This window comes from Macrosteles quadrilineatus, unplaced genomic scaffold (genome assembly GCF_028750875.1).
Source record: "Macrosteles quadrilineatus isolate MER2022 unplaced genomic scaffold, UCM_ALF_1.0 Scaffold_4__1_contigs__length_99947679, whole genome shotgun sequence".
NCBI classification, from domain to species: Eukaryota; Metazoa; Arthropoda; class Insecta; order Hemiptera; family Cicadellidae; genus Macrosteles; species Macrosteles quadrilineatus.
Window position 1 is genome coordinate 44,467,288 of NW_026542597.1, and position 15,507 is coordinate 44,482,794.

At 33.9% G+C, this 15,507-nt stretch overlaps 1 protein-coding gene across 1 annotated transcript; it reads right to left on the reverse strand.

Moving 5' to 3' along the window:
* Window positions 1-1,929: 1,929 nt before the first annotated feature.
* LOC128992551 (matrix metalloproteinase-20-like) lies at window positions 1,930-13,045 on the reverse strand. Its single transcript, XM_054416182.1, has 7 exons — window positions 12,911-13,045; window positions 11,508-11,634; window positions 8,137-8,241; window positions 6,123-6,291; window positions 3,420-3,565; window positions 2,753-2,901; window positions 1,930-2,070 (listed from the first exon to the last, which is right to left on the reverse strand). Exons 1-7 carry the CDS (start codon window positions 12,986-12,988, stop codon window positions 2,041-2,043), a joined length of 804 nt encoding a protein of 267 aa, XP_054272157.1. The 5' UTR covers window positions 12,989-13,045; the 3' UTR covers window positions 1,930-2,040.
* Between the last annotated feature and the right edge of the window lie 2,462 nt (window positions 13,046-15,507).

Here is a 15,507-nt window from a genome sequence, read left to right on the forward strand (position 1 = left end):
AAACTTACCACTGGTAATTGTTGCTTCGATCAAGTTGGTGTCATTTTTTTATCGTCAGTCTGGTTCCGTTGCACAGCTTGGGTGGATTTAAGTTTCGCATTAATAATATTGGAGTTCCTTCTTTTAATGAATACCTGAGGTAGCAGGCACTCTTATAATTCTTCTTATCTATGTTTCACTTAAACATTTATGTTAGATTGTGTGGGTATAGAACAAAAGATAAAAATATTAAGGCATTGTCACCATGATTGTCACCTCTTTTATTGTTTATAATACTTTGATAAAGGGGTCTTTATCTATACTATTATAAAAAAGAGGTGGTTGCTGTATGTGTGTATGTGTGTATGGGAAAAGTAAACTCGAAAAATACTGGTTGGATTGGGCTGAAATTTGGCATGATGATAGCTCACATTCCCGATTAACATATAGGCATATTCTTATTTCAAAAATCCTTTCGGGCTCCGCCCCAGTGGCTCTGGAGTTTCCCATGTTAACCTTATGAGAAATGGAATTATTGAATCTTAACAGCTGTTTCAATTAAACAAGTTGGTTCTGTTCTATGATGTTCAATAGCATTAAAGTTACAAGGATTACCAACAGGGTGCAGCACTATTATTTCTTTTACATTTATGACAACAGCTAATTTGCAACCAAAAGGTGAGTGAGTGTAGCGAACGAACTTCAACCTGGAGGCGAGTTAGCGTAGCGAACGAGCTAACCTGAAGGCAAGTGAGCGCAGCGAACGAGCTCCAACCTAAAGGTGAGTGAGCGTAGCGAACGAGCTCCAACCTAAAGGTGAGTGAGCGTAGCGAACAAACTTCAACCAGGACGTGATTGAGCCATGCGAACGAGATAATCTTGAAAATTAAGAAGTTAAACGGGGCAAAGCCCGCGGGTTACAGCTAGTGTTTACATATTTAATGGTGGAGAATTTAAAAGTGGTTGAGTGCACAGGTGTGCTGCGATTGGGGTGTAATATATTTGGAATCATCCAAAAGTAAAATAGCTTTCTGTGCTGCATTCTGGGGAAACAGTGTGGCACTATTTCAAATTTCATGACTAATACAGAATGTTGTGATTATTCAAACCTACAAAACAGGTGGTAAAAGTACACTTTAATTATATTTATTTGTAAACATTGCAGTTCCAAAAGTCTGACATTGGAAACCCCTGAACCCCTGGGGTGGAGCCTTTTTGACGGATCTTCACACAAACCATCCTTGAATAATGCTTAATAGTGCCTAAAAGTTTCATTAAAATATGTCGAGTGGTTTCGGTGTCCATAAGATACATACTTCTTATTTTATAGATATAGATTGTAAACTAAACTTGTGTCGGACACAGCTAAACATCTTTTTAAAAACTATTGAAAGTAAATATTGAAAGTATTGCTTGGTGCAGCAGTTTTTAGACTCTAGCTAGAGTAGTCTGTTGTAAAATGAGGGGCAATATGTGAGAATTCTTTTCTTCCCACTTCTAACGTGATCGACATTTTTTTAATTTTTTTTAAATGAGGAACAAAAAGGCTAAGCTAATCAGGTTGCGCCTCATTCTGTTTTATTTTACAACTAAGTATTGTGATATTATGGCTATTTTTATTCAATATTTTTGAACTTGGTATAGTTTGATAGGAAATTTATGGAATTTCTAAGATTTGATAGATGGAAAATCTACGTGCTACGATCCATCCAACGACACCTTGAACTTGGTGATCGGATGAATAGCAGCTTCAAAACAATTTTCACAAAATTCGTGTTCGCCTATTAAATTTATAGATGCTTAATAGAAACTGTAGGGAAAATATAAGGTGTAACGCGACACCCAATAGTTACACAAATAACTATTGGAGCGAGGAAAGTGAAAATGAGCAAACCTGGTTACATCAAAGTTTGTTTCCAAAGTTAATTCGTGTTAATAATCACACAGTCATAAAACGATATGAAATATATATTTTACTATAATAATTTAATAAATAATTTCTTGTACAAGCATCTTGAGTCTTCAGTCCCAATGGTGACTTCTGAAGAGTAGAAGAAGAAATCAACCGGTGAACGAACTTGGGTAGAGAGTCTGAAAAAAAGTTTTATGTTATTGTGATAAGACCTGTGCTCTTAATTCCAACTCAAATACATCTTAATTGGTTTGGTAGTTGTTGAATGATTGCATGTAGATGGATATACATGTATCGTAAATATAATAGAATAGATTAATAACAATTTTGATGATTCGATGTTTATAGTAGACGGTTGTTTAGTCTATGTAGTTTGATCGAAGCTATAATATAGTAGTATACAATAGTAGAACAGATTTAAAATCTTGACAAGTTTTTGATAGATTAACATTAGTATGGTGTGTGTTGTGGTTAAAAAACATAAATTATCTTTATGGATGGTCAAAACAGGCGTACGGTGTATATAAAAAAAAACTTTAAATACGTCATTGATAAAATATTTAAATAAACTGAACTACTCAACACTCGATTGTGATTGAAGGAATATTCTTACACATCAAACTTGTATATGATTTGATTTCCAGCATTGACACACACATTGAGAATACGTATTTTATTTACTAAGAAAAATATTTGACTTTCGCATTAGGAGCTTATTCTTGACAAGGATGTTAAAATTTTAAAATTTGTCAACTGTAAAACTATTATTGTATAGACCTTGTTTTCAAAGAAAATCCCCTATGGACATATATTTAACAACGATTTGAAAGAAATATATCTTTGAAAACAAGGAGGCCATACCTGGATAGCCTTGATATCGTCAGGGTGAAGACTGAAGTTCGGGTCGTAGCCTTGGAGAGTAGGGTACATCAGGGCACGTTTAACCTTGGAATGATCAAGTCCCAGGGCATGTCCGAACTCATGTGTCGCCACTTGCAAAAGGTTTGTTCCTGGAGGAAAAATGTTTCAAAAGTTTAAAAATAAATCTGGCTTATATTGTAGGCCCCTAAACGTATAATGTGTTAAAATGGTCGTGTTTCGTTTAAAGTTAAAAAATACTGCAAAACCATATGATCCTTCGAAGTTTAATTTAAAAAATCGGCATATTAAACAAAAAAATAATTGGCTACAAAATTATCTGCTTACAATTGACTTTTTGGTTAAAGAATCGCAGAACAAATCATCCTGTAATCAAATAAACCCTCGATCAAAATAGAATGCAGTTATGCCACGTATGCTATAACAGACCCGGTATGGATCATAAACAAATGATGATACTGACCCGAAAGTAAGTATACATCACGCTTGGGATAGGGAAGTTTAACATGGCGGGTTAAGTAAATGATTTAACATTGCTTAAACGGAACTGTTTTACATTTCAATCCTATTAGTATAGGTTACGAGCCAGCAACTTCATTCGTTTATGTTTATAATCCATACCGGTTATGTTAATGTTATGTTACCATACCTGAGTGAGAGTTAATGGTCCATTGCTCCGTGTCGTCGAAATGAGCGTCTCCCCCGATGGTGTGAGATGTAGGGTAGTAAGCGTGGGCGAGAACGCCTTCCGGACCATCAAATGGATTATCATCTCCATGAGATCCTACATCAAACCTACAAAAGATAAAATAATTGTTATTTTATACCAGGTAAGTCTGAGTATCTGGAGAAGACTCTTCGTAACTGAAAAAATGGCAATCAGAGGTTCCTCTCTTGACTAATAGCAATTCAGCTCGAAAACAAATGTTAACAATAGAGGAACGCTTTATTCTGTTTTGGGTTGTCACCTCCATTAAACAAAAATGGCAAAATGGGTTTATAGAATGGTGACCTTGATTTCGAGAACAAAATTTGAACGTACAATTCAATAAGAGATTGGTTCAACAAGTTTTAAAAATAAGTTTCAATAGGTGAAATACGTTTCTCAAATACGGTTCATTTTGAGTACTGATTATGTCCGTTTGTGACTTTCTATATGATTCTCAAACAACTTAATATTTGCCTCAAAAATCGATATCACAGAAAACTGAAGTGTAAATCAAGGTCAAGATGCTTGAAAATCTACAAATACACAGATGGATACCTGACATAATCCGTTTGTTCAAGTAATTGTGACATATGCTAAAACGTTAAAAAAAGACACATATTAAGATAAACGACCGATTTTGAAAAAAATCCACAAAAAGATTTTTTGTTAACAAATTAACATACGATCTAAAATCAATAAGTTCTATGTTTCGAAGTTTCTATGTTCGTCGATCTTGTAGAACTAGGTTCCATAGTGGGCAGAAGTGTTTCACAATTAAAATGCAAGTTTTATAACTTTACTGACAGAGTATCAGCTGAGTCGAGATCAGAAGATTGCTAAAGTAAGAGGAAAATGAGCATCATATTATGGAAATTTCGCTCTGACTAACACCCAGACAAGTAAGTTTTGAACATTGTTTCCTGCCCTTGGAATGTATGAGGGAAAACCTCGTAATTATGACTGTAAGTCACATAATTGACTTTGGATACTCCAGTATACATCACATCTCAGTGAAATGAGCGACCTATAGGTTTGAATTTGAGAAAACATTGTTCAATGAGGGGTTTAATTTGTTTGAAGTCTTGATAGCCGACGCTGTACATACAGAATCTATTCTGTTAAGAATTTAGTTTAGTTTCCATACTGAGTCTTCTTGGGGTCACCGAATGTCCTATGGCTAATGAGCCAACTTTCATTTTGGCTTGGTTAAAATGGGCGAGAAATCAAGAGATATAGGAAAGGTGACGAAAACGGTAATTTTCTTAAGAACTTCAACCCCCTTGCGTTTAAATTTATTCTAGACTTAACTTTCAAAGATCCAGTGTTGCTGACCAACTTTCTTTATAACGGTTTAAATATGCATTGTAATCCAGCAGCTGATCCTTAAGTTAAAATACAGTCAGATTGTAAATAAGACACAGGGCACAGACAAACCAGTTTTTGAAAATGAAGTTTAAATAGGTTACCCTTTTGATAGTTGCAACCTAATTGAGGTAGGTGGACAACAAATCTTCCGATTTTATGTTGTAGAGCTAGATCTTTGAAAAGTAAAAGAGTATTGGATTTATATTTTACCTTGAAATCAGGTTTAGAATCATAATGTTCAATTTCAATCATGGCCCTTGTTTAACTAATTTTTGCTATATTTAACAAACTGGCTACTTAAAACGTTAGTAAAATTACTAGTCCAATGTAAGGTATCAAAAGTCCAAGTTACCACTTAGACCAAATCCACTAACATAATTTGAGAATTAATAGGATGTGATCTAAACTAAGTTCAGTAGCTATAGCTTCATTTAAATTTTTTCTTTGTAATACCATTATATACTAATTTTAAATACCCCCGCCGCAGCAAACCTGCAGACTAGGCGAATTTCCATTTGCCTGATCAGAGAGAAAAGAATTTATTTATAAAAATAAATACCTCTGCCTTAAAATTAAGGTTGCCAATGACACAGAAAAATTTTACACATAAAATATCAGTAAAATATCACTTTAAAAACATCACATTCATTCCTTATTTATTTAAATATAATTACTTTAACGAGTACTCAGGTTTGCTGCAACAGGAAGGATAGAAGTGTTTTTTACGTTTAAATGTTAATAGTTTAGTAAGAAATAAATGCGTTTTCCAAATTTGTTCAAAATATGTTCATAAACAAGCAAACTACAACAGTTTACTTATTCCCCATAAAAATAACATGGAAACTGTAAATTTAATTTTTTTTGGATTCTCTCCGTAACCATTAGGCACATAACCACTCTTTATTATACTAAGTTACCTATTTGTTTTTTTAAGCTCTACAAAATTGTTTGGAAATAAATTGCTAAATTTTATGTTTTATGGGGGAAAAAGAAAAACCAATTTTTACCTCATAAAAACCCACATAAACCTCCATTTCCATAGTCCGATCATGATGGTTCGCGAACTCGTTCGGATAAATGTAGGTTTACACGTTTATACCAAATTTCATCAAAATCGGATCATTTTTCCTCGAGTTATAAAATTAAAAATGGTCTAGTATTTTTCCCTCAAGAAAACCCCCTCTCTGTTAGGGGTACCATTCATAGTGTAGCTTAGCCACAGCTAAGGCGGGGTAGCCGCAGTGTAGCTATAATAACAGCTTAGTCAAACGGTATCACCTGATCTCAAAGTGAACTTTTCCAGAGTCTTTTCGCACAAACGTGAGTGGCGTCACAGCGGACCAGATGTCTAAAGCCTTCCTTATGGTTCTGTCAGTCTCGTCCCTTGGAAAGTTTCTAGGATATTTAGTGATTTTGTAGCTCAGTGTCTTCTTACTCCATCTGGTACCTAAACAGCAACATAAGTGTAGGGTGTGGTACAGATTAAAATCGAACATAAAGTCAAAAAAATTACGCTACAAGCTATAATGATGGGAAGTAAATGTTTACTGTACGCGCATAATAGTATCCATACGACGTTTGTTGAGCGCGTGATTTCATGCTAGTTCCGTTAACACATTACCGGATGAGTTGCATATGATGTTTAACGTTTCTAAAACTTTCAAACATTATTTATTAAGTGCAATGTACCTGGCCAAACCTGTCAAACATTGTATAGCTTCTAGAAACTAATAAAAAAACTCATACATGCCTTTTTAAAACGTTGTGAGTTATTGGTAAATTTACCAGGCTCTAACTGACTTTACCGGTCCCTTTCTGTAAGCAACTGCTATCTGGGTGCAACGATCAAATTACTAATACAATCCAATTATTCAAAATGAAAAAAAGAAAACATTGTAAACCGTAGAAAATGGTTTTAAAATAGTAATAAAGGTAGTGCAATGTATAACATGATAGTACATAATATTACAATCCATTACATGGTAGTATAGTACATAATACAACCTATTACATGGTAGTATAGTACATAATAAAATTTATTACATGGTAGTATAGTACATAATACAATCTATTTCATGACAGTACAGTACATAATATTACAATGTAAGAGCGCGGAGCAATAAAACATCTATGATTTTCAAATAATTTTAAACAACATTGAATTGGGGTTTGTATGTTGATGTTCTTTATCCTTCGGTTGGAAATGGATACGTACTTATTGAGTTTTAACAGACTAATTCATATTTTAAAAATTCGTTAATTCTATTTCGCACATGATTTACAGTTTAACACTTCGAATCCCATAAGTTCTAGTAATGTATAGTAATGTGTTAGTGATATTTCAAACGAAAATAGATCCAAGCATGATTTCTAATCTTAACCTTGTTTATTAAAGATAAATTCTTGTGTGCTGACAATCTGTTTAAACGTGGGTCTGTTTGGGTACAAGGTCAATTTCTGTTGTTCATTTGAGTTTAACTTTCCTCTGATCGTATTTTGATTATCTGTTTCCAATTAAATTGCTGATTTGAATCCAAATCAAAGCATCTTTCTTTACATTAATTAACATAGCGAAAATTAAATTTGGATTTAAAAACTGGACTATTAAAAGTAGTAAGGCACCAGTGGTTTGGTTAGTTTATTACCACACAAATGTTTGATGGTTTGTTCCAAGCGGTAAGTAGGCATATAAACACAAAACAATGTGTTACCTCATCAAAACGGTACAAGGAACAGACGTGGCATAGGAATTTCCTTAACACCCGAGAGTACCATTTTTGTCCGGTTAGTCTAGTTAGGATAGTAAACTCAACGTAGCACATCCGACCTCAATCCGTACCATAACTGGTTTTGAAATTGCACGAAGAAATCTAGTTTGCGCTGTCAATTTTCTTTTCTTTTGTTTGTTTCAACGCCATTTTTGACTTTTATTGTAAGGGAACGGTCCAAAGCCTTCTCAAACTTACCCTGATCCGATGACCGGGAAGGTAGCTTACCACTATGAACCTGCCAACGGAAGTTCCAGGGACAATTATTGACAAGAAAATGCTGCTAGAGCCGTAAAAGAGGTGGTCAAGAGTAAAGGAAATTTCAATAACATCCAACACTCTTTTGACCGATTGAAATTTCTTCACGCTATTCGCTAAAATTTATAAGGAAGATACGCCCTTGAATTGGCCCGAACTATTCAGATGAGATTTTAATATCGTGTAGCTACAAAATTAAAAAATACTAAAATAGAGTAATAGCAATGAATACTAAAATAATAATAGTTTTAAAAGGCAAAGGCTACCTCCAAGTTTGAAAGTGTTGACGTTCCCACCACCTGGGGGTGCCTTGTCCCTGATGCCACATCTAGGCTTGATCATCTGCTGCTTAGTTTCATCAGTCAGAGAACCTGCAAGTATTCATCCAACCATGTTAGTCCACAACTGATAAATAAAAAAATAACATTACAGCTCTATAGTATGGTAAAGGCTACTTTTACTTTACTTGGTGTTAACATATAGTTTATGCAACGATCGCGTAAAGATAGTGCTAACGACACGAGTCAAAAATTTAAGGTACGAGCCTTGGTGAGTGCCTTAAAAACTCCTACGAGTGTTGTTAACACTAACGCGAGTTGCGTAGGCCTACACTACTTTACCTACGACAGTGTTTTAATTACTAACAATCATTATACAAAACTTCTAAGAGAGGTTAAGTTTTCGTTTTTGGTTATAATTAGAGGTTTCTCATTACCACTGACATTGAACGAATCATTGTAACAAACACTAATTTCAACATTCATTGACAATTAAATTGGTCTAAACAGCTGATTAGTTGCCGTTCGAAACATTACAATTGTACTCTTTCTCAATCCTTAAACCTCATTGGTCCATTACCCGTGTTGTTAGTAAATTAACAATGCTTTTAAGTAAATCGTTTTAATTCTAAGAACTGAACTGAAATGACCACTTTGAGATAACGGTCGTAGGTTAAACCTGTAAAACGTTAAAGGAAATAGTCAAACAATATTAAGATGATCCTGTTATGTTAAAGATAATTGGTTCATTTTTAAAACTATTGGAACCATTTGACGTTAAAACTATGTTAATCGATTCTGAGTGATTTTAGATAAGAAAAGAAATAAACTAGTTGTAAAACAACACGCTTTTAAGCTTTTTAAGATATTATTAAAATCATCCACTATGAGTGTCGAGATTGAATTAGAAAACACCTTACAAACACTACACAATTTAACTAGAATCACATTACGTTAGAATTAGTTGATATTAAGTTTGGATCTTTGGATCTACCGCAGTGTATAGAACCATAGAAAAGCGACACTATTATGGATGGCTTGAATAAATTATATTGTTTCGTATATAAGTGTATCTAATACATGTGTCTATGCTTGATCCATGTTAGATTTTCCATGTTTTCCTTAAGGCGAGTAAAACCTCGATGATGCAGCACTAACATAGATTAAAAAGCAACGTATCTGCAAATTGTTTCAATTTTTCAATTTCTCAACCTTATTTTAGAGTTTTTACATAGGTTGGTAACTGATATTATCTATAATATTAAAACGAAACAGTGTTTTTTTATTTCACGATTCTGAATCAACCACTCGACGAATTTTCATGATTTTTGTGTTGAAAGAAAGATAATTTTGAGAGCTAGGGAATGTCGAAGCCATAATTTTAGTTTAGGGTCCCAGTTTTTTTGAAATTAAGTTTTAATTTTTAAAAAGTCTAGCAGCCGACGCTAAGATTCTAAACTACCTTTTGGCATAAAATAATTTGCTTAACATAACAGCTGTAAACATTCAGCTTTTGTGTCACAAATTCAGCATTTGGATAAAAATGTAAAGACTTAGGGTTGACTTATTTATACTATGTGTAATGCTAATCATTGATACGTTCAATTCTTCTGTAAGAGGATGACAGATTAATTAAATATACATAGTAAAATACTAGGATGTTAAAATGATTTTTAAAGCAATCTTTGTATTCTTCGATTTGTTTTAGAGCAATATAATTTGTTTTAACTAACAGCTGGTTAAATATAAACTATGGAACTACGACGTTATTTTATCTACTCTTATTTTGTCATTGATTATGGGAAATAAGTAAGATTAGTAGAGATGATTAGACCACAGTTTAAAATAGTTTAGACCAAAATTAATTAAACCACAGTACAAATCGAGGCTCTGTACACGAATCTTAATAAAAAAGGATAAATGCAAATTATTTTACTGCTCCACTTTTCAAGGAAAGATTAGAAAAATAAGAATGTTTACATGTTTTAATTCTTCATGGTAGCTTTTTGTTTACAATTAGCTTTGTCTGCTTTAACTTTGTTTGGATTAGGCCCGGAAATATTGATGTCATAAAAAGATCAAGAATAATCAGGAATCACGATTTTAAATTACCACCACAACCTCAGCCGGGTTTTATACAAAGATAAAAATGTGGATGCCATAGATTGAACACAACGTCAACATTGACCTAGGATACTGCAATTAGACAAACCATCCTTTTATGAAATCGTGTTCAGTTGTGGTTACGTTTGGGGTTGCCCATATCAGCGCCCCCAAATGTGAAAATATCACTTTTATTTCAACTATGAATATATTGTAGTTTAAATTAAATAATATGGGAAATTACGATGTACATTAATCAATGAGGGTGGGTAATTATCAAGGATAGAACTGATAACGGTATGGATAGTTAACATTGACAATTACGTCATTAGCTTTACTAGCGTGTTTACTTTTTATATTCCTGCTACTCAGTTCTTTTTTTTCAAATGAATGTTATTTGAACCAAACAGCTGTTTCAAAACAAACTGTTATTGTTTTTACTTTTCTTTGTTTACACTTATTTATTTAGCAATTAATGCAGTGAAATTGATATAAAGGATAGGTGTGACGATTAGTTTTGATGTTAGGACACCAAAGTTAATTTATGTGTACTGTGAATTTTATTGGATATTATCGTTTTATTTTGGGTCGTTTCTTTTCAGACCTACTGGAAATTGTGTATAGTAGTTGTATTGTGGTGATAATAATTATGGAAGAGGCAGGTATGCTATGGAAGGTGGTATCGTTGACTAGGTCTATACACTTCTCAATTAATTGACTATTACCCTATTACTCTCTCTACTGTAGGCTACTTATAATCAGTGTGCGTCTGTGCGAATCGGCTTCAACGCTTTTCACATCATAAAAATTGCAGAATTGCTGTTTTATTGTAAAATTATCGGATATAAAATGCATATCGTATAGGCCTATGATGGAATAAAAACATATTTGGTCACACAACATTTGTTTACAAGATGATTTGTCACATTAAAACTGTAAGAAACTTTGTCTTTATATGTGTAAACTAGCTGATCTGAATTGTACACGGTTTTAACTGACTACTGAATTCCCGTACGTAGGACGGGCTAACAGCTCGTAATTTTTATATGTATATGTATTTACCTTTAAAACAAAGTGATAGCCGTTTTGAAAACGACGATGCAAACAAGACGAAGGTAGGATATTTCAAACTGTTTTAGCATTCAGTTTTTTATGTAAATGGTAAGTGACCTCAAGCTAACTCCTAGCATTTTAGTATTTAGATTTATTCATTTTATACGGCTGAATTGCTACATTTTTGTCTGCCAGTTACTTACCGGTTACTTGCAGCCCCATGTACTGTTGGTAGTCACTAAGAGCGCTGGAGAGAGCTTCATTAGATATAATGCTGTTTGGTTTGTTTGGATCGATTGGTGGAAGGTATCCAAATTGCGCCAGGTGTTTCTAAATTTAAAACATAACTTGTGGCAAAGTCAAAAACCATAAATTTTATCAATTATCAACTGAGGCGGGTATGCCACCTCAATTTTACGCACGGACAAGTGCGTATTTTAACCATAGAGATGAATGGATTATAACTGGAGTCACTCTCTGGTTTAACATTTAACGATTAGCGAGCCTTCAAGATGGCCACTTGTTGATGTGTTTTGTTGTTCACACTGTCTCGGTTTGGTTGAACTTTGGACTTGTCAAATTAGAGTAGTCTCCCTGTGTTTGTTAGTCAACATTGTGCTTGCGATGGTTCTATACTGTATGAAATGTTTATCAGGTTTTGTGATGAAAACAAAAATTAATAATACACGCATAATTTAACTTGCACCATTCTTGTACACCCGTTGGTCGTTCTTAAATGAATCCCATGTGTAGGCCTGCACCAATATCTCCAAACCAGGAAACATAACTATTTTCATCATAAATAATTAAGAACTTGACAAGAGGAAAATAAGTTAGTATTCAGTGTTAACATTTGTTACAAAATTACTTTAACGAGCGGAATTGGTTTAACGTTGTTTTAACGTGCAATAATCAATTGTTGATAAAAGTCCATCGAATAACCCCAACTAACATGTTTGGAAAGATTGGAATGGAATGAACTTGACAGCTATCCAATGGTCATTATAACAACACGATAGCGAAAACAGGTGCAGAATCCTTTTATAATTAAAATAAGCTCAAAAATAAGCACAAAAAATTAGTTTGAAATTTAAAAAAATAACATAGGCCTTATGGATTGTCATGATGGGGACGAATAACAAAGAAATATAAACAGAAAATCAAAACAAATTAAAGAAATTCCAATCACATGTTTTATTTACAGCGTGGGGTAAAAATAGAGAAGTCTGTACATTTTTGGTCGAGTTTTTGACCGTTGGACGTCCTCTAGTTCTTTTTAAACACAAAGTGGTGACTCTAGGCGGAATAATCCATTCATCTCTATGATGTTAAGCGAAATTTGCGTAAGGGAAGGTTGTAGAATGGGGTGAAATCATCTGTGTAGCTTTGTTACTGACTAAGATCAGCTGTTTCATTACCTAGGATCATTTATCTAAAGGCCATATAAAATATATTACTGATTACTGAGTTTCATTTGGTTTTCTATAAACTTATAACCACTAATTATCCCAACTTTAGCACAAAAATAATGTGCAAACACAATGCTGAAAATTATTTGAAACATAATAATTGAAAACTGTTGTATTGTTCTATTGTTAACACGTACCGTCACATCCAAAGGGGCGGCATCTCCAGTAGAAATCAGCGCAAGTGTTGTGAAGATGAACGTTTTACACACAAACATGGTTAATAAGGGAGAGGATACAGTAGTGATGGCAGAACAAACACTATTAGCTGAAGACGATGCCACTGCTGCTCTATATAGGCAGGGGTATCGCCATCATACGACAGCGCTGACCCCGGAAAGCCGGCTTGTATTTCTGTCAGCAACAAACTGGTTTTGTATCACAATTTACGACTGTATCCTTTGGATTCAAGCCACAGCTTTCCCGTACAAAAATGCATTCAGTTTTAGCAAATTTCCCTATGAAGAAGTAGCTATTACCGTGGGTGGCACGGTAGGGCCTTGACCCGGGGCTGATTCACTTGTTCACTATAATATGTAGTACCTAGGGACCGAGCTTTGCTCGGGGTAGATCAATATTGTACTCCGAGAGTAATCTTTGTTCAATGTCATTTCACCAAATATTCTTTTGCAGTGTATTGTAATCTGTAAAATTGTTGTTGTTGTTAGACTTTGTTTATCTAAGCAACAGTTATGACTCTTATCTACTGTATACGATTTCATGTTATTTTTATAACTAGCACACCCTATAATCGAAACACAATAAATATATAATAATATACCACATTTGATACGGAAAAAATATTTAACAGGCCATATTAATTATTATCATTTATCGATTGAGATGGGGACGCCATAAGTGCGTATTTTAACCCAAATACAGGGTGAGGCAGTGGAACGGCACAATTTAAAAAAATCATGAATAATTTATTCAGAAGAAAAAGATAGTTGTTTTAACATAAATCCTAAGTACATGGGTGGAAATTAATGTTTCACCTTAAAAATAAAAATAGGTATTGTTTAATACAGTGTCAGTAAAATGGCGTATTAGGTTTTGCACACATTTTTTAATTATGAATTGAAATGACCCCATGACGGTTTTTAGCGTTTCCATAAAGTCTGCAATCGTTTTATAGCGCTTTATCGTGCTAGCAGTGGCTTCAAAGTTATTCACCCAAAGGAGGGTAGCTTTCCTTGATGGCACGGGAGCCCGCTGCGATAGACTGAACTCACAACAAAAAGCGCGCTGAGCACAAACCATTATATACACGTTTTTATAAATATGCCTTTCCAGCAAACGTGTGTTGTGCACTCGTCCAACGCTCCATGGCTACTGAAATTTCCACTTTTCTAGACGGCTATGGCCATTTCCCCCGTACTCTGATAGCCCCCAATTCCTTGTCAGCTGGTATAGGAATCATGCCGTTTCACTGCCTCACCCTGTATAAGTGACGGATAGTGAAATGATCTGTGTAGCTGTGTTACGGACTAGATCAGTTGTGTCACTATCCAGGATTTAGTTGTTTAGAGTTCAACTAGTGGCATGTAAAAATTCCTAAAAATATGAAAATGCAAACAACTTATTTGTAATATTTAAACTAACTAAGAATAAAATTATCTACTTGCCAATTGCTCACTTTGCTCACTAGTTTCACAAATAACTATTTTGCCACTAGCGCATTCTGTGACTGGCTCACACAACTACGTTCTTTTTTAACAAAAAGTTGGCTACAGCTGGTCCATATAGATGGAATGTCTTCTTCTGGTATAAATCATTGAATACTTATATGCCAACTGCGTGCGAAGTACGGGTACTCTGCTAGTTTATATTTAAAAAAATTACAGAATATTATGTTATTTATTTATTTATTTATTTATTTACAGAATGCTATTACATCACAAAATGACAGGACATTTGTCAATTACATTCTAATACTTAAAGCTAAATAATAATATTCAAATTAAAACAGAATAATTTAAAAACTTAAAATCCTACCATTTTCCACTTAAAAATTAATTTTAAGAATAAAATGTTTTGGTTAGCAACCAGTTTTTACATTTTTGTTTTTAATTTATTTGGATTGGTGATGTTTTTTTTTAAATTATCAGGAACTAAGCTGTACAATTTAGGTCCAATATATTGAGGTGATGCTTCAAATAGTGATAATCTATGGCTAGTGGGCTTAATTAGGTTCTTATGTCTAGTGTTATACATATGGTTTGTGTGACTCTCCCTGAAAATGGAAAAATTGTTGAAAACCCAAAATAATGCTTCTTAAATATATAGGTAGTAAAATGTTAAAACTTGACAAGCCTGAAAGATGGTTTTACATGGACTTCTTCGGGGTACTTAAGCAATAATTCTAAGTGCCTTTTTTTGAAGCCTAAACATCGATTTACTATGGCAAGAATTTCCCCACACAAGAATTTCGTATGAGATTAAAGATAAAAAATATGAGTGATAAACTGTTAATTGAGTTTTAGTGTCAGTGACTTGAGAAATTGTTCTGAGAGAAAAAATTGCTGAAGAAAGTTTTTTTCGTAATTTGTTGATGTGAGGTTATAGGTTGCCGCTTCAAATAAACCAACAAGTTGGGTTCTATGGAGTTCAATAGTATTAAAAAGTAAAAAATTAGTACTGTTTTTAAGATCAACAACAGAGGACAGCACAAATCCCCCCCCCCCTATTGCAAAGCACGAGTACAGCAGCTAAACCAAATATAGCCCGTAACTTCATT